General features: G+C 38.6%; 1 protein-coding gene across 2 annotated transcripts; it reads left to right on the top strand.

Annotated features, from left to right (window-relative positions):
• Positions 1–744: 744 nt before the first annotated feature.
• Positions 745–19,314, top strand: LOC105685610. 2 transcript variants are annotated; one of them, XM_048652849.1, is made up of 4 exons: positions 745–1,373; positions 14,420–17,415; positions 17,804–18,089; positions 18,200–19,314. In XM_048652849.1, the coding sequence occupies exons 2-4, from the start codon at positions 15,064–15,066 to the stop codon at positions 18,388–18,390; spliced, it is 2,829 nt and encodes a 942-aa protein (XP_048508806.1). In that variant the 5' UTR covers positions 745–1,373; positions 14,420–15,063; the 3' UTR covers positions 18,391–19,314. The 2 variants fall into 2 exon arrangements, with proteins under 2 accessions (XP_048508806.1, XP_048508805.1); XM_048652848.1 differs by lacking the exon at positions 745–1,373 and adding an exon at positions 7,051–8,999.
• Positions 19,315–20,597: the final 1,283 nt, after the last annotated feature.

The following is a 20,597-nucleotide window of genomic DNA, read 5'->3' as shown; positions in this document are numbered from 1 at the left end:
AGATATGACTATTTGCAATCGATTCATGTGTATAATGAAATGTAGAGATTTAGCTGTCGTTATCCTTGAGAAAAGTGCCTAGAGCTCGAATTAGAGAGAGCTTCAAATCACGGATTTCTTCAGTAATTGGTGTTCTATTTTCCTAATGACAGAAATAGTAGAAATTTTTGCAATCCCTCAGTAAATTTGTGTCTCTCAGAAATATTTGTTTGTTCTCTTTGTCTCGTTATGGTCATCTGTTTATGAGAGTGCTTTGATTCAGCATGGAATTAGTTACGAACAATATGATCGCTGTGCTGTATCTGTGAAGCTAGAATCAATTTTGCACACATACGTTTTATAGAAATTCATGTCCCATACATTAAAACAATTTACCGCTTTCAGTCGCATTGTATTCGATCCATGAATACAACCCTTGCCAACGAGACTATAATATCGGCCCCTGAAAGAGAAAGGGACTTCTATGGGATCTTTTAAAAGAGATGGACTCACAAAGCAACTTGAAGGGCATGAGTAGAGCAAGGTCTTATCTCGAAATTTGGTTGAACCTCAGCATGATTGAAGAATGATTAGGTACTATGCAGAATTTTTTTTATATCGATGAAGATATAATGAAAAAAAAGTTTGCCTTTGCGGGTGTTTGAAATTGAAAACAATGATGTTTGAAATTGAATTTTTGAAAATATGGTTGCGGTATTCTTCATCTCCTAGAATACCGCAACCTGCTTCATAATCCTGGTCTCGGCGGCCCTAAGTTTCTGGGTTTCTGGCTTCTGGGGTGCGTGGGAGAAGCTTGAGGAGGGGGTTGCAGATCGGCGCAAGCGCGTTTAGTATGTTCTTTCTGGAAACTCACCCTCGGATGCAAAACATTCGACCAACGGTTTGCAGTTTGCCAGCCTAGTCTCCCGCCTGCTCAGCTAGCCCTAAAACTGTCCTGTCGTTTAAATATTTATCATATCTTCACTATAATATATGCATTTCCATAGAGAGCCCTGCGCGATTCGGTTCAAACTCATTTTCGCTATCAGATAATACACGAGCATCATAAAGCGTCGTCGGGTTTGACGTAAAAGTACTACCATTTTTTTTTCTTCGATGGTACCACAACAAAACAACATTGACGCGTCATCAACAGAGTTTCGTGAGAAGGAGTCGTAACGAGGGAGAAATTCATAATCGGTCAATCAGTGAAATAAAAAGGAACTACGAAATAAGAACCAGCTGCAGAGATTCTTAGCTCACTCAGATTGTGTGTGCTTTTTTCTTGAATAAGTCGGTTCAATCCCTCTGAAGGGCAAATATCTTTTTTAAATCTGATACGAGATGGGCTGCACTGTTTTTTAGCATTAGGTCCAAGAGTTCTTGTTTTATCGGTGAGTAATAACACAAAATATAATTTTACTTTTTTATTCTATAATCAAGAAGGTGCATAACAAATAAATTTGTTCAATGTTAATTTACACTAGTCCATTGAACGCGTATACCTATGGTGGTAAATTACATAGGTACTTGACGAATTACTCAATATACCTTGGCGTCAGTTTGACAGATTATGTAACGAATTTTCTGCGTGTACGTATAATTATAGGTGCGAGGATATATACTCAACCAATTAATTATAGTCACGATATACCGAAATCGATAACGTACGACGCCGGTATTAAAATATATAAACCATAAAGGGAGTTGCGCTTCTGCATAGATTAAGATTATCGTATAAGAATTTTTATTCATCTATTATGAAAAAGAAGAAATTTACATACACAGGTGTATATACGTATATTCTCACGACCTTGTGCGTGAAGTAGAATCGTGTAAACCTATTTTCGACGCGACCCACTACGTCACTATTTAATTACAAGAAAAATGGAAAAGAAAAAATTAATGTTAATTCGATGAAAATTGTTCTTATCTATTTTGACCTAGAGTGAGATAACTGGTATAATCATTTATTTCCAAGCTTGAAATAGAACGCAAAATAGACTACATGATGCGGAAAATGATTATTAACTATCATGGACTGACTTTATTCCCACATTCGAAAAGAACTACTGAAATTTTAGTATATCGATTAATTAACAAGTAAACAAAAAAGTATATCTATATATTGGTTATGTTGTCGTTCAAAATTCGGGCACATAAAAAAGTGATAGAAAAGCGTCATAGCGCACGACTTACTTTAGATTTTGATAAAGATATAAATTATTTTTTATTTTCTTCATTGTCATTTTTCGTTGCTACAACCGTTAACTTTATTACACCAGATAGTACTGATAACAATATAGATATACATACAGTTTATCTGATTTATCGTAACACGCACGCTGCTTCAACCGACAGATAACTTTGAATAAAAAATCTCGTGCGAGTTTCGTACGCCGATAAAACTAATCGTTGATTAATCAATGATATTGAAATACCGATGGCAAATTTATATATATCGTCAAAGTCAAAGAAATCCATATCTTTTTGAATTCAGGTTGATATCTGGTTTTCCGAACTGGAGTTGAAATAACCGGTTTTTTACGCAACTGTAAATATGTATGCATCACGTGTATACATACATATGTACTGCAACTGCTGTTCTGTTCCAACCTTATTCCAATATTACGATATAATTGGTCATTACGTGGCTTCCCGCAGGTTACCAAAGTCAAGGTTGGTCTTAAAATCTTTGACGATTTTTCCATAATCCTCTGGTAATCTACATCATACTTTGTTGAAAGAAAAAAAATTTATTCAATTCCCACGGTCTACCATGTGTAAAAGCATACGTAAAAGAAAACTGAAACTGCACAGTGAGTCGCAGCAATTTGACCGCTGAATGTCGTATTATCGTAATTGCGATAAATTTGAATAGTAATGATGTTAGTCAGGTGTAGATAATCGATTAAAAATATACATTACATTTATATTTTTATTTGAATTTGTTATTGATTTCTTTTTGCTTTTTTTCAATTTTTTATTGAGCGTTCAGCGATGTCACTCGAGACACACTCATGTCAGAATCGAGTTACGAAAAAGACAGACGTGAGGTTTTTAAGTGCTCATCTACATACATTTTCCGAAATATACATACAAATTGGGGCGTATATTTTCAAAGTCGCGGTTATTAATTCGTCTGCGTGTGCACCGCGCACGTATCGGAGCAAAAAACAGAGGGGAAATAAAAAATGTTTTTTTGCAACGCGAACGAAAATCCGAAGACTCGAGCCACGGAGTAAAAAAGTTGGTCGTTTTTTTCATTTTTAGGTCTCATTCGTAGTCGTTGGATGAGACCTAGTCGTATTTGATCTATTTTTTCATCTTATGTATCACAGACAATTCATCTCCTCTTTTTTTAAATTTCTTTTCGATGCAAAAGAGCTACATTAATTCATCGCATATGGTATATACGTGTAATGTGGGTACACATTGTTATTATTCAATCGATTCTCGTGCTCCTAATTAGCGGGCGTCATTGTTTAGAGGCCAAATTTTTTACGTGACTCCATCTCACAGTGCCGTTTACACACATATGCATACAGATCAAGTATCTTTTTCGGCCGATATTATTTTTAGAAATTATTTTTACATTTTCTAATCTGTGAGGAAGTAGGTTAGGCATATTTTATTATTAGGTATACTATACATTTGAAAATCTATTTTTCTTTTTTCATCCTTCAGAATATGAAGGGTCTCGATTTTTTGGAAAAAAAAAAAAAAAATTGTTATAGAGCCCTGCAGACAGAGATCACATGAAATATACATATACTCGCCGTACGGCGCTGTAGATTATCATCTTCTTTTCTGTTTGTTCGAAAAAAAATTTTTCCTTTTCTCAATGTTACATTTTTTCGATCCATCACGAAAGATGTTGCGTACGCAACGTAACTTCGGGGATCTGTCTGGAAACGAGACAATGTCTGCAGGGGTGGCTAGACGTATAATATTAATACAGCTTCTCTGGGGTGAATCTACGACGCATTTTATGTTCGGGATGTCTTTTGTGTTATTCCATTCCAGCATCCACCTCGCTGTTAAATTTTTCTATTCTTATCACTTGGAAGATTCGCTATTTTAAGATTAACTAATTATTACCTAATCAGTTCGACTGCATCGTTTGGCATAACGTCGGAATTATTGCCACCTTCGGTTATTACAATTGTAAGTGAGAATTCTAGTTATTTTACATTATCTCTAACTAATTCCGGTGTGCAATTATGGAATGACATTTATCATAGTTGCAGAAGTGATTGAAGTTTTTCTACTACCGTGTTGTCTAACGATATATTTATTCTCATTTTTTCATTCATTAATTTTCTATTATTACTTCTCTCTTTACGCCGAAAATTAAAATTATGAGATAATTAGTAACCGGTTGCGGTGCTGCTTATAACTATTATAAAATAACAACAACATCAATAACGATTACATACATGCAGAGAAATCATTTTTATTCGTGAATAATTATAATTAATTCTTGGTAAAGAAAAATGCAATAATTATCATTCCTTATAACTCAACTGCGGGCAGTATAATAAAATGATCAACGATAATTCCGCCGCTCTTATGATCCACGATTGTTATTCGAAATTCTATTATTGAAAACTGGCAATAATTACGAGATCGCATTTTTTCTTATTTTTCTATTTATTCTCTTCTCCAATCGTAATTTCCTTTTTAGAATTCATTGGAAAAAAAAATAAAAAAATAAAAAGAAATAGAAAACATAAAGTTTATTTTCTACTCGCATGCCTTACAGGCTAATTATCATAATCATTATTATTATTATTACCGTCATTGTTATTGCTATCATTATCGAGACGTGAGACAAATGATGTATTTTTTCGTCGAGGATACAATAACAAAGCGTGCGAGGATTTCGGGGTGAAAAAAAGAATTCGATAAAAATCGTCATCGAATAATTAAAAATAACCATTCCACATATATCCATCGCATAATGATAACGTACAGGGATCAAGTGATGCGCTCGAAAACTTTTACCCGTGCAAAAATGTATCGAGTTACGCTCCGGTAGGATAAAAAAAAAGCAAATAAAATTAAAAATGAAGAAAATAAATTAATGAACGAATAAAAAAATCGTGTCCGGGATCTTGAGAATGCGGGGTAACCATAGCTGGGCCCCGATGGTATCTACAATACCGACCTAGCGTTAACGGGGTGTCCCCTTTCAAATTCTTCGGAAAAAATTTCACCTCTCCATAGGGGTACGGACGAAAGACTAGCCAGAAAGAAAACACGTGTCATAAGACCCCTTTTTCGCACACTGGTACGCGACAAAAGTGATGAAAACGAGCGAATGATAAAATAGTCAAATAATTAATAACAAAAAAGGCATACGCGTCTATTTGAGGCTAGTATTTTATTGGGGATAATAATATTGTGACAGCCTTGCAGCTAAAAACTTTAAGTATTTCTGAATGGTGCTGACGCAAGACATGCCTTAACTGATTTTATTCAAGTCCAATTATTAGCGGGCGTCTCTCTCTCTTGTGTGTGCAGATGAAAATTGAAAGGTCAACAAAAGTTGCGCTGGTAGAAGACGATCATTCTTAAAATATAACTTCCCCTGTGATAATGTCATCTACGTGTCACGCGAACGTATAGGTATAAAAGCTCACAATCGTTCGACTGTCATCGTCGCGGGTCGATGATACGCCACGAAAAGCAACAAAAAACCGAATTTTTAATAAACGAAATTCAACGAATCGATAAGGAAGAGGTCACGCTATAGTTTGCAATTTTTTATCCGTTTATTTTAATTTTTCCAACCGGAACGTTCGGTCCTTATTTTTCTTCTCATTTTTTGTCATTTGTATTCGTTGCAATTCCAAGTGAATCTTTTCCCAATTTTTCGAACGCAAGGTGGTGATTTTTAATCCGATACTTATCGGAAAATTTCACGACGATCAAATTATCGAGCGGTTGAAAATGAAAAGTCTACGTTAGATTTATTATCATCGTGGAAATGGACAACCTAATGAGGTTGTTTTGTACGATCTCTGCTCCGTCGTTCGATCACTGTAGATCACAAGATTAAAGGAAGAAAGGCATGACCCAAAAATTTCAATAAATTCTAACGCCTAATAACAATATCTAGATACCGTCACAAAGACTATACGTAAATCTCGTAACTCGAAATAACATCTAGCCGTGCCTCTAGCGAGCTCTCTGATTCAGATATGTGTATACAATATCAAAAGATAGGCGAATCTGACGTTCTTCATATTATTATAATAATTATGTTAAAAATGAGTGGAAAACTTTACACTTTATATCGAACAGTTTTGTATTCGTAAAATTTCGGAGATATACGTAATGTCATGCGAATCATGTCAACTGATTGCGAGCTATATTTAATCAAATCTTCCCGTAAATATTAATCATCTTGTTCGTTTCCTTGCCCCGTTTCATCCCACTTTACGTTACGCGCGTGCTAATTCTACATTAGATGCAGCTGTGTAATATTTATTTCATTTCAAATCTCGCACCAGAGATCAGATTTCAGAAGATTTTCCGCTCCAGAGTACATCTCGCGATCTGAAATCCGCCAAAGAAGAGTGGTTCGTTGACAAAAAAAAATGAAAGAAAATTTGACGGATTGCGTGGACCTCCGATCCATTTGTGTCGTACTATAAAATTGCACGTCGAGTCTATAATTTATTCAATATAATCCCGATCGGTTGATCAATATCGTCTGATGCGTATTATACCAGATCCTTTTCGATATCGATCTATGAAATACATCGAAACTTTTCACGCCCGGTACAGTCTTCATTTTTATTATATTACTGGATTAGAAATATACAGAGCCAGGGATTCGATGTCGAAAAAATTCGCTCCGCATAATTTATGAAACATCTCGCGATTACGCTCGCACGAGCTTTCTACACGAAATTAATTATTCATCGGCGAATCTGATCACTCTATCGAATACCTGCGATTCACGATAAATTTTTTCATCCATCGTCTGGTCACCCTACGCGTCGTTCACCGCGTAGCGTAAATACGGATCGCTATACGGATTAAGGGCGTCCCGTTATCTCGGTGGGATTTTACGAACCGCGAGCATCTCCTCATCTCGTCGTCCGTCCCTGAACACGAGATAACTTGGAGCTCCGCGGTCGCGTTCGAACAACAGCCGAGAAGAAAATGTGCACGGAAACAGGGCGGGAGAAGCGCTCCTCTTCTTAATTATTTCTTTTTATTTTCGTTAATCTTTTTTCGTCGTCCCTCACACCTAACAAGTCATACCGCACGCGTTACACGTACACGCGCGCACGCGCTGCGTGACCAGTGCTTCTTATTTTGTGAATTGCGAGTGAGAAACGGGTGCGTGCGAGGGGAGGGTACGGTGCGTTCGTCGTATATATCCCTGTCAGAGTGTGGGAATTTCGTCAAGTCGAGGCAAGAGCGTTAAGAAGTCGAGTTAATGAGCGAAGAGGCGAGGAGGAAGTCGAGAAGAAGAAGAAGAAGAAGAAGAAGAGTGAACGTTCTCCTCGGAAGCTCGGCCTGCCCTGGGCAACGACCACACGGCAACGTCAACGGCAACCGGGCAACGAGGGCTATCGCACGCAGTATTACCCGTCGTCGCGCAATCCAACGATGCCCATTTTACTTCGGAAACTTGCGTCGCGCACAGCGTCGTAACGTTGAAAACTTTTCACTGCACTTTATTACTCTCGTCGTCGGCGACGATTCGCGCGCGCGATCCCTCGATTTATTTTCATTTTTATCCCCGTTTTTGCAACGAGGAAATTCGTACGATTCCGCTCGTCGAAACTGCTCGAAAAACTGAAGATACGTTGCGAATTTGGTCTTTGTTTTTTTTTACTCGCCTCTAAATTCAGTGTGTGTCGGGAATCGTGCGATCGAATCGGCGATGAATTTAATTCAAAGTTCGTTGGAAATTTTCGTTGAGACTTTCGAATTTTTCGACGTTGGGCAGCCGACGAACCGATGACGAGGAGCCTGACGAGATAACGCAACGAAAAAAGACTAAATTCAAATAATGAAAAAAAAATAACTGTGAAAGCGCAGATACACGATTAGAAGTTATCTGGCTGGCGATGCGGTATTAACGTTAAATAAATTAGTGTAATCGACGCAACCGTACCGATAAAAAAAAAAAAAAAAGAAGAGTTCTCTCAAAACACGAATTCGGATTGTGTATCCGTGCAATGGTCAGAGTACACCGGATTGCCTTCGACGATACGTTATTTTTGTTCCACTTTTGAATCTCAAAATATTATTCGTTTATGGTTTTTACTTTTTTCCTTTTTCTCTCCTTTTGTTTCGATCGCGATTTATTATGTACACATATATAATGACCCATTCGTTCTATACGATTGTATAAAATTTTAATCAGCTTTTGGCTACAATTAAAATACGCGCTCAACTGTTATTTGGTTCGGTATATAAATTAACGAATGTGTATCCGAATAAAGAAATAAATTTAAAAAAACGAAAACTATATTAATTCTCACCACCCCGAACATCGATTTTTTTATTACCGGTGGATTATTAAAATCTGGTGATTCGCAAGATGCATTTTATTAAAAAATTTTGCAAATCGAAAAGTTGTTCGTTCCGTAGGACGGTGGACCTGACGTGATCGTAAAACACAGGAATGAATTGAACGATTTAACAGTTGGAAGTAAAAAGAACCGAGCAAAAAACGTAAATTTATTTTCACGACACATCGCTAAAGAATTTCAATATATATTACACGTATATGTATATTGTGCGTGTTTTTTTGACGAACAACTGCTGTTTTCTCGTTAATTATTATACGCGTGTGAATGTGTGTTGTGAACTATAAGTGAATAAATAATGATCCACGGTAAACGATACACGTATCGTGCATCTAAATAAGATAAATAAAATTTACCAAAGTTATCGTACACGTATACATATAAATAAAAAGATAAGAATAATACCGAACGAATTATTTTCAATATATTTACAAAGGAACCACGCTGCACCGAACAGAAATGGTAATAACAATAAACAGCGACTGCACATCGACTACGGCGATGATAATGATACAATTTTTTTGTTCTTCATTCATGGCAGATGCATAAATTAGATACCGTACAACGTGTAACGGTGATGCGTTTTTTCAATGCTCCGCACGCCTAGTAATAAAGAAGAAAAATTTATTCCGTTCTTTCGAATTGAATTATAATGAAAAATGGCGGGGATGACGTAGGGCCGCGCTATCCTACACGTCGTTCCATTACACACGTTCTTCGTGAAAGCACCGCGTGCACGTCTCTCTCTCTCATGATTTACACACACGAACTTATCGTAATATTGTACGTACTCTGGATGCTCAACTATTGACTTTTCCTCATTATTTTACGGCATAACTATTCCTCCGTTACTTACTACCGCACCGCAGCCGAGTGAAGTCGCAGCTGATGCCGATGCACTGTGGCTAGGGAGATAAAACGCGATTGCACCGCTCCTTTCTCAATCTCCTCGTATAATTTTGAGCGGTGGTTTTCATTATTCAACAACAACAAAAACAACAACAACAACAACAACGACGACGACGACGACGACGACGACGACGACGAAATAACAATTTTGATGATAGACGGTATTCCCACTTCGTTTTTTCATTCGTTTTTCAAACACAAATTTTATTCTCATATAGGTATATCTAGTTCTCTAATTTCCTTGATTTTATAACCGCTTTATTAGACCGGCAATTACGCAACGTCCGATTAACATTGATTATTTTAGCGGCAAAATTATGAAAGAATTATACCGTGTACGCATATGTGATGTAGGATATGTATAATTAAAATAAGAAAAGGAATAAAAACTCCGGAAAAGATAAGCGGCGCGTTGTACAGATAATTTTTAATTTCTGGAAATGAATCATTGGAGAGAGAAAAATTATTCAGTTGTTTTCTTTTTTTTTTCTTTCGTTTTTGTAATTTAACTTTTGAGTTCCGAACGCAAATGAAATATAGTGAAAATTTATATTACGTTTCTGCCATTTTCTTAGACGTTAACACGCGCCTCAGTTTTTATGATGGTCGCGCGATGATGTACTACGAGATATTGGCGGTCGGATTGATTATTATAATTATTACTCTGAATTTATCTGGAGTACTTTTTTTTATCTCGACACGTGATACAGTCTATGTATAAGTATGATGGATGTGTAAATATCACAGGCGCAGATAACGACGTATATTTATGCATATAATACGCCGATGTGTGATAAATGAAGATACACACGTGTTCAGAAGCAATGCTTTTGGAAGTCATTGAAAATTTTTTCTTCTTTTATACCACCGCAATGTCACTGGATATTTTTTTTTTTTTTATACCAGAAGAATAATCTTCTTTGATTCCCATAAATTAGGCTGGCTTTGAAAATTGCATAAAGAATGCCAAGGGGTAGGCACCCCTTGGAATTTTGTCGATTTAGGGGTCAAAAATCATCATTTTTTTTCTATTCTATTCCCATGTATTTTGATCTCAGAAATCCAAATCTGAGAGCCATGCAATCGATCGATTAATCATCAATTATTCGCTGTTGGAAGCAGAAAAATCATATGACATCGATTGGTTTCAGTCGTAGACCCACTTTGATTCTTCGCATGGGTCGAAATATTCGAATTTCTCAATTCACCAGCAAACTTGAGCTTTGCTGGAGTCAGCGTAGCCGGCAGCGTAGCGCTTTGTTGTGATAAGTCACCTTCAGGGCTGAGCAGAGGTGACGCCCCACAACAAACCCCCTCGCTCGTGGCTACCTGACTCCAGCAAAACTCGGGTTTGCTGCTGAATTGAGAAATACGAATATTTCGACCCATGCGAAGAATCAAACTGGGTCTACGACTAAAATCACTCGATATGTCTTGTAATTTTTCTGCTCCCAACAGCGAATAATCGATGATTACTCGATCGATTGCATGAGTAGATGATTTTGGCGTTCAGATTTGGATTCTTGAGCTGATTACATCTGAGATTACTCTTGAAGAACGGAAAAAAAATTCGATTTTCCAGCAAAAAATAATTAATTTTTTTAATTGGATTTGATATGCTTTTCTTACGTATTTTGACCTCAGGAATCCGAATCTGTAAGAAAAATTGATCTATCTCTAAAATTGACCGAGTTATCGCCAATTTTCAGCTTTTTGGGGTCAAAAATAAAAAATTGATTTTATAGTTTACATTAATGTAATTTGAGCTCAGGAATCCAAATCTGGAAGAAAAAATGATCCATCTTCAAAAATGACCGAGTTATCCTCATTTTTTCGCATTTTTTGACATAAATTTGAGGATATCTCGAAGGGAAAAAATCGTAGCTCAATTTTAGCAACGGATTCGTGTTCCTGGGGTCAAAATACGTAAGAAAAGTGCCATACGATCAATTTTAAAAAATAAAAATTTTTGGCCAAAATTTGAGATTTTTCCAAGGGGTACCCCTTACGATTTTTTCAAATTTTGACCAAAAATTTTTATTTTTTAAAATTGATCGTATGGCACTTTTCTTATGTATTTTGACCCCAGGAACACGAATCCGTTGTTAAAATTGAGCTACGATTTTTTCCCTTTGAGATATCCTCAAATTTATGCAAAAAAATGCGAAAAAATGAGGATAACTCGGTCATTTTTGAAGATGGATCAATTTTTCTTCCAGATTCGGATTCCTGAGCTCAAACTACATTAAGATAGATCAAAAAATCAATTTTTTATTTTTGACCCCAAAAAGCTGAAAATTGGCGATAACTCGGTCAATTTTAGAGATAGGTCAATTTTTCTTCCAGATTTGGATTTCTGAGGTCAAAATACGTAAGAAAAGTGCCATTCGATTTATTTTTTAAGTACTTCATCTCTGGCCCAAAAATCAACATTTTTTCATCGGGGTTTCTATGCTATTCTTATGTAATTTGATCTCAGGACTCCGTATCTAAAAGCCAAATTGATCTATCCATAAAATTGATCGAGTTATCGCCGATTTATCGCTCAAAAATGTGAAAAATCAGGGATATCTCGATCGGATTTATTCCCAATCGAATTTAATCGATATATTGGAAAAAGTTTGACGTGAAATATCCTGTATATATCATATCTGTATACCTACTCAATATTTCATCCACTTCACATTATTAATTCAGATCTTGAAACATGCAGATTGCAGACTCATCAATGTATACATAAGATAGAACATAGATCGAATCACTCGTGACATTCATATCTACGTGTACATGTATATCAAGTGAAAACGGGTTACCAATTTCATTTATAATTCATACATATGTACAGATATGTACCGCAATCTCTCGAACTGGATGGTCCATTGTTCCTTTTTTGTTATAAAACAAGATGTAATAAGGTACATGTACGTACGCATAGGTATGTGTATAAGGAGGAGAATCGATGTACGTATACGGTAACATTTCTGACGGTTGATGTACATTGTCGTTATTATCATTACCGTTTCACCGCACAGGGTGTATCAAATTCAGTTCAAACTTTCCTCGAGTGTAAATTTGCACGAATTTCGTCCGTTTCTCGTCGAGTTTCTATTCGTACAGCCGGGTGATGGAAATAGCGACAATATGGCGTGGAGGCACGTTGAAATTTCCGCCATGCGCGGGCTGCGGGTTGGTGGCATTCAATAGAGCTCTCTTTTCACGGTTAAATGTTCAAGACAATGAGTATACCCTCGTTCGCTACGTACATACGTATACACACGGACTTTATACATCACATGCGTTATACATACAGGCACGTATACGCAACAATGCCACGTGGTGTATAAGTCATAAATGGAGGTATATGAAGTACGTTAGATACCTGTACCCTATAGCATATCGACAATTCCTGACGTAGACTTGGATTTACGGAATAACCAGTTTCAGACTTTAGGTGTACCGCGTTTGTAGCAACGATCTAGAATGATTTTCTACCGGAAGAGTGAATTACATTCAGTTTTAACTCAGGTCCTATTATAATTAATTGGTAATCGCTGGCGAACCGGATATAAAAAACGTCAGTCAGCCCGAAAGTGTTTCTTATCAATTAAAACTCGTTGTTATTATTATAGTAGGTATACGGGTAGAAGATAAAAAAACGAAAAAGGGGGAACATATCTGCGTTCTCGATTCATCTTTTTCATCAGATTTAACGCGAGGCGTATTTAAGAAGAGGAATTCTATCGTGGCGTGGCTCATAATTTTCATCTCTTCCTATTCGTATGATTTAGGTGTACGTAGGTTCGTACCTATGTCGCTGCGTATAGGTATGTACTCGTGTGTACACATCTAACGTGCGTCCGCACGAACGTTTAAATCCTTAAATTGATAGCAACTCATTCACAATGAAGTCAGTTTACAATCGCTAGCTCTAACTGCCTGCCACCACCGTGAACTATAATCTTATACCCATCTTCTATACAGCCCACTTTAATACACCGTATCATCGTCGTCGTCGTCGTCGTCGTCATCTTAGTTATATCTCCATCGGTCGCGCGTCTTGCAGATACTGAAAATACAAGTACACGTATCGCTACACACTACGCGGGTAATTTGTAACGCGACGGACATTTATGTATATATCCGAGATAATTGCACGATCGAATCGTTATCGTCTTCGCGAACTCGACGCGATCGTCGTTGGGAGATTACAATTTCTCTGTACACGTATATCTTTTTAATGAATTTCAAATTCGGTGAAAAAATTGATTCCTCTTCGGTATCGCGATTGCTCATTTTTCCTTTATTTTCCCCAGCTGAAGGTATAAGGAATGCGTTTTGAGATATTCTGATTTCTCGTTATACGTACACGTTGTACAGGTGACATTCTGGTTTACTGCCAAACGATCTGCAATTGCCTTTTCAATTTATTTCCGTCCCTCGACTTTAGACGACAAACTATAGCATATCTCTCGGCGTTCGAACGGGTTGTGATGGGATTTGAAGAGCCGCAGGGAAACGGAATCTCTTCGCTACTTAAAAATTCCAGATAATTAAAAATCAAACTGTATACCTATACATATTTTGCCTCGAATATTTTCAACTCCCGCGACGTGTATAACGTGGCCATACTATTTTTCATACACACAAAAATGGGGGTGGATGAACAATGGTTCCTGTTATTGGGCAACACGTTGCAATGATATATGGAAAAATGAAGAGCACGAGTGATTAGATTATATGCCGGCACGGCCGTAAATTAACCCAAAGACCCGGTGTACCGTCCTAATCGTATTACGGAGTACAATCGCCATTATTTCATGCGTATACCGGGTGGGAGTTTTCCATATTTTTTTTTTTATTCCTTCCCAATCGTCGAATTAGAATAATTGAGCGTCGATTCGACGATCGGAGCGACGTCTAATGAAAAATTGGAGACGTTGTCGTAACACGAGAATCTTTGTCATATTTTACAGTGCAAATCAGAGAAGCGAAAGTATTGTCCGCCGTATGGGTACCTGGGATAAAAGTTGGTCCGAGGACGTGGGCGAAACGATTCGTCGTGGGTCCGAGAACGTCGGTGTCTGCAGCTGCAGCGATGGTGGCAGGAGCCAAATCCAGGGACTACTTCAATCGCTGTTGCTTTTGCGTCGTCAGTTTACCAGAGAATTGTACGAGTGGCCGATACAACCTTTGTTTAGGTCAAGGACGAAACTAAATGAAAAAGAAAGAGTTAAAATTTCGAATTCTCAAATCTTCCCTCTATTTTCATTGGTATAATTCGCGCGGCGGTCGAGTTTCGTATGATTGTGAGTAAAAGCGAAGAGAGAAAATTCCAATAATTTAATACGTGTAATAGCGAAGGGGAAAAAGAATAATAATAATATTGCCTTATCTTGAAAGAGAAAGAGAAAATTGCCGACGAAAGCAAAATAGTGATTATTTTTTAAAGGAAAATAATGAGGATAAAAGAATGCGCGCTTTGTTTAAGATTAAAAGAATCACTAGGTGCGATATATGGTGCTAACGCGAAGACCAGGTGCGAAACCCCGTGAGAATTAAATGTTGTAGTTGAAAATTAGCAAAAAGAAATACCGAGAGTGATATTAAGAGTGCAGCTATGGCCGAGTGGGGAACGTTCAACGGTCAGACGGATCTAACGACGTACGGTTCCCCGAAAGAAAATGGGATCCAAGCCGAGGCGAAGAATTTGGAATCGTTGGCCGGCGCCGAAAGAGAAACTGCGAACGGTCGAGGGGTCGACGGACCCGAGGAGGGTCGGATCATGGAGTCGAAAATCGTCAGGTACAACGGGAAAGTGGAATCCTCGAAAAATTGCGACGAGTCCGTTGAAATTCTGAGCAAAAATGAGGCGGCGAACGCGGAAAGGTTTTACAGTTTCGACCGCGAAGGATCGCCGGACTGCGGCGCGGGCGAAAAGGACGAAATTTTGCCCACGGACGAGAGGAGCAGGTTCGGTGAATCCGGCAGGAAAATACGAGGAGAGGCGAGAGCGGAATTGACGAAGGCTGGGCAGAATTCATCGCCGAAACGACCGAACAGCTTTTACAATAACGAGACCGCGACGAATCCGAGCCCGAGAAATTCTCCACCGCCGCTGCAGGGATCGTCGGACGCGATTTGTCGCGACAAAAATCGACTGTTCATTGAGACGGAGACGCGTTCGCGGCACCGGGAAGGTAGTGCCGAAAAATTACAAGCGAACGGAAGATCGCCGAAGGACGACAAGCAGGTTCATCACGTGCAGTTCAACAAGGAGTCGAAATCGTCGTCGAGAAAACCGCATCCCAGCCCAAGTGCTTCCATATCGACGTCGAGCTCCGGCAGTTCGGAGGACAATTCCAGCCTCGCGCAATTTTCGGAAGCCAGACCTCCCGACGGAGGCTGGGGCTGGGTAGTCGTCGCGGCGTCGTTCGTTGTAAATTTAATAGCCGATGGGATAACGTTCTCCTTCGGAGTTATCTACGTAGAGTTCCTAAATTACTTCGGCGAAGGTAAATCGAAGACCGCTTGGATCGGAAGTCTCTTCATGGCGATGCCTCTGCTCTCCGGACCCATAGCCAGTTTTTTGACCGACCGTTACGGATGCAGAAGAGTAACGATAGCGGGGAGCGTGCTCGCCACCACCGGTTTCGTCATAAGTTCCTTCACCAATTCGATGGAGTTCCTGATATTCACGTTCGGAGTAGTCGCTGGTTTCGGACTGTCCTTGTGTTACGTAGCCGCCATCGTCATCGTCGCTTACTACTTCGATAAAAAACGATCGTTCGCCACCGGTTTATCGGTCTGCGGCAGCGGCATAGGGACCTTCATATTCGCCCCCTTGATCCAGTGGCTTCTGGAGGAATACGGCTGGCGAGGAACGACTCTGATCCTCGCGGGGCTCTTCTTCAATTTAGCGGTATGCGGATGCCTGATGAGAGACCTCGAGTGGACCACGACGAGGGCCAAGGCCAAGACGGCCGAGCGTAGAAAAAATCGCGAGCGAAAACGCTCCAAGATACAGAGCTCCAGCGCGGATTCCTTCTCCAGTTCGGCGAACATAAATCCCCAAAAACAGAACGATCTCAAGAGAAATTTCACGTCGGCCAGCACCGTGGGCATCGCGATAGAGAACGCGAGGGACGACGCTCGGGGTAAGAAATTTTCGAGCCTCGTGAGCCTCCCGACCTTCGTGAAAAACGGGGAGAAGGTACCGGTGGAGGTTTTGGAACTTTTGAGCACCCACAAGAACGTTTACAACGTCCTGCTCCAGAATTATCCGAGCCTCTTGATATCCTCGAAGAGTCTCAGCGATTCGGGAAGGCTGAACGATCACATGGACGTCGCCACGTTGCCCGACATTCAGAACGACGACGCCAGAGTCGACGATCCGAAGATCGACAAGCCCGCAGTTGCGAAGGACCAGAGTTCGAAGCCCCCCGGAAATTCGAAGAATCCCGATCAGGGGAGCAACGACGTCACGAACTCGCGACAGCACACCGACGCAGCTTATCTGTGGTGGCTCAAGAAGACGCAACCCGACTGTCCGTTTCAAAGAGCAACGATTTTGGACCACCAGAGAAGACTACCCACCGCCTATTTCAAAGATCTGCGCGTTCATCGGCACAGCTTGACGTACAGAGGAGCGATGTTGAACATAAACAGATATCGTCTCCGAGCTTCCAGTTGTCCCGACATATACAGAAACTCGATGACCACCATAGCCAAAACGAAGATGGTATGGTACGCGGGACTCTGGGAATTTTGGGACGTGATCGTCGATATGCTCGACTTTTCCTACTTCGGTGATCCCAGATTCTTATTGTTTGCCTTGAGCAATTTTTTACTCTACACCTGGTACGATGTCCCCTACGTTTATCTCACCGACAACGCCATAGAGGTTGGCTTCACCGAGACCGACGCTTCCTACCTGATATCCGTCATCGGAATCGTCAATATGGGCGGCGAGGTGGGTAGACTTTTAAAAATCCTTCATTACTCATAAATCGCAGCCCCAAATATTCGATATCAAATATATATATATATATTCCGAGTCTTCCGCGGAATTAATCCGTAATCGTGGAACTTTATTCGACAGTCGAGAATCCCAAAGTCTGCAAATACTTTGGGAGGGTGGGTACCCCTTTGTGTTTGTTAAGAAAAACCTGAAGTGAAATACGGCTTTCTCCGATTTATATTCGAGCATTGAAATCCCGCCGGGATTTCTGTATTCTTTAATCCCCCTTTAGAATATTTTTGGTGCTCGGAAATAATGATGTAAAAAGCGCCGAGAGAAAAGGGAATAAAATGAAAGGAATGAAATCTAACCCTCGTCGATGCATCGCTTCGTTTTTCAGGTAATTTTGGGCTGGGCCGGAGATCGAGTCTGGGTAGACGCTTCGTTGGTTTACGCGGTTTGCATGGGACTTTGCGGAGCTGTGACGGCTCTAATACCTCTCGTCGTTCACAACTACTACGGACTTTGCGCGATAGCGGGTGCTTTCGGGCTGTTCATTGCCGCAAATTATAGCCTAACGAGTATTATTCTCGTAGAATTAATAACCTTGGAAAGGTTTACCAACGCTTACGGTCTTCTACTTCTCGTTCAGGGCGTAGCGAACCTCGTGGGTCCGCCACTGGCAGGTAAAGAAAACGAACGAATCGAACGAACAGTTTTACAGCAGAAATACTACGTCGCCTTCGAACGCCGATTGTGAGTACGATAAGTCAAAGTAAAAATTTCAACTTCACAGGTTGGCTGTACGACATTACGGGAACCTACGACCTTTCCTTTTACTTGGCCGGATTTTTCATCGCTCTGAGTGGTTTCCTTTTATTTATTATGCCCTTGGTCGAGAAGTACCGAGCATGGAAGAGCGAAAGTTGGACGGAGGAGGCGCCGGAGGTAGCGAAAAAAAATTTCGAAAAGATGAACAATGTTTAGACTTCCGAATGATGATTACCGATTACATTTACCGAGAGAAGCTGCAATTCATCATTCGACGAACAAGGGCCTGGAAAAATTTCCTCCGCGGGAAATTGTTGGAAAAACCTGAATCCGGAAAAAGATTGTCGGGAAATTCCGATTGGATAATTTGTATGAAAATTCAAACGGAATTGATGATAACCGATTAACAATATTATTATTATTATTATTAAAATTATTATTATTATTATTATTATTATTTATGTGTTATGTAACGATATGAAATTCTATCAATAATAATATATCACCGTGTCTTAAAAGCGTCAGGTGCGTATAATCATCTAGCTTAGTTATATTGAAATAAAACGACAAGAACCGAGGAAATAATGAGGAGAATATTGGAAACTAAAAGAAATAAAGATGAAAAACAAGAATGAAAATAACGACGTTAGATAAATCGTGGGATTTTATTACATATATATATATACTATAAATAATATAAATAATACACCTGAAACCGTGATGATCGAATTTTTTAATTTTTTATTTTGCCCTATATGGTTTTGTTTCTTCCCCCCCCGACGAAACTATCGCTTCGTCGCTGACCGGTACTGGTTATTTAGTCGACCGAAAGAGCGTCAGAGACGATCGACCACTTGGTCTAGGTAATTGTCAATTCGAAAAACTCCCGATATTAATATAAATTAACGCGTAAATGAATGAGTACGTTATCGTAGGTAGCTCATTGTTATTAGAATATTGAAAAAAAACAGCAAGCGATTTGAGTGCCCGAAAAAAAAAACCAAAAATAATACAATAAAAAAACATTTCAGCGATTAACATAACGATTTATATTATTAGCACGAGGTTATAACGAAGTAGGTATAATATCTAGTAGTTGAAAGACTTTTTACCAATAAAATTAATAAATTCAATCTCCTATTCCGAGGAAGTGTTTTTTCGAATTACTATAAAGATGTTAAAACCTATTTCGAATTATTCCCCTGGCACCCTGGCTTCCCCCCAAAACGAAAAAATTAATAATGAAAAAATACTACGAAAAAAAAACGACGGTTAATCCAATCCTGGTTGTGGAAATTCTCGAGATTATGTTCTAATAACGAAAGCTATGGATATATCGTACAGGGTTGTAGCTTAATGTAGCCAAATGTTTTTTTAGTTCAATTTTCGTTATGTATTTTCCGAATCTATACTAAATTCCTCGATTATTATATCGTATAATATGTATATATCTTATATCCACGTAAATACATACATACTATATAATATTATACATTTAAATATATGTATATAGATATAGAGATATACTTAGATCGTTAGTAATTTTAGTACGTGAATTTTTTACCGTAGTACAAGTTAAAAAAGTAAAAATCTACTGAAAGATGCATGACAATTTCGGCAATCTATTATTATACATGAATACATACAAAATAGAAATTAGTGAAAAGAATATATGATAAAAAAAAAATCCATTTTCCAGGTCTCCTTCTATATATAAACATAATATACATGGACGAGATCTATTTACTGTAATACCTTCGGTAATGCCACTATTATTATTAATACGATTATTACATCTATATTATTATAATACGAATAAACGATGAACGTGAATACAAATTTATGTATATAGAAAGAAGAAAAAGAGAACACACATAGACAATAGCGATCGAGATTTTACTCGTTTTATCGAACCATAATTAATGGGATTCGGAGGTAAAAAATGATAACGTATACCTAATATAGTCAACAAATTATAACGATATTGTACAAACTAGTTCGAGTTATCTAGACTGCAGGAAAGAGGAAATAAAAAGGAACAAAAATTTCATAAAAACAACAAAAAATTACCGAAAAAGGTAATAGCGTACAATTTGGTTCGTCGTTCAAAAAAAAAATTAACTCAATTGCGAACCTTCTTCACATACACCTAACTGAAAATCTTTCTCATCTACTTTAAATACAAATCAGAGAAAGAGGTTCGTACTTTCCTTGACTACCCCCTTTTGCTCCCCCTCCCCCTGTATGTATATATTTCTTTTCTTATCATATTGACGACGAACCATTTCTGCGTAGTTTGTTAAGCGATAGATGAATGATCTAGTGATCACTCGGACCTTTTTGAATCTCAGGTTTATTAACTTCTATACAATACAATTAACGTATGTTATTATATCCGCGTATAAAGCAAAAAAGGAAAAGAA

Source organism: Athalia rosae, chromosome 3 (assembly GCF_917208135.1).
Source record: "Athalia rosae chromosome 3, iyAthRosa1.1, whole genome shotgun sequence".
Lineage (NCBI taxonomy): Eukaryota > Metazoa > Arthropoda > Insecta > Hymenoptera > Athaliidae > Athalia > Athalia rosae.
The sequence above is the reverse complement of the archived record's forward strand: the minus strand, read 5'-3'. Positions and strand labels throughout refer to the sequence as shown.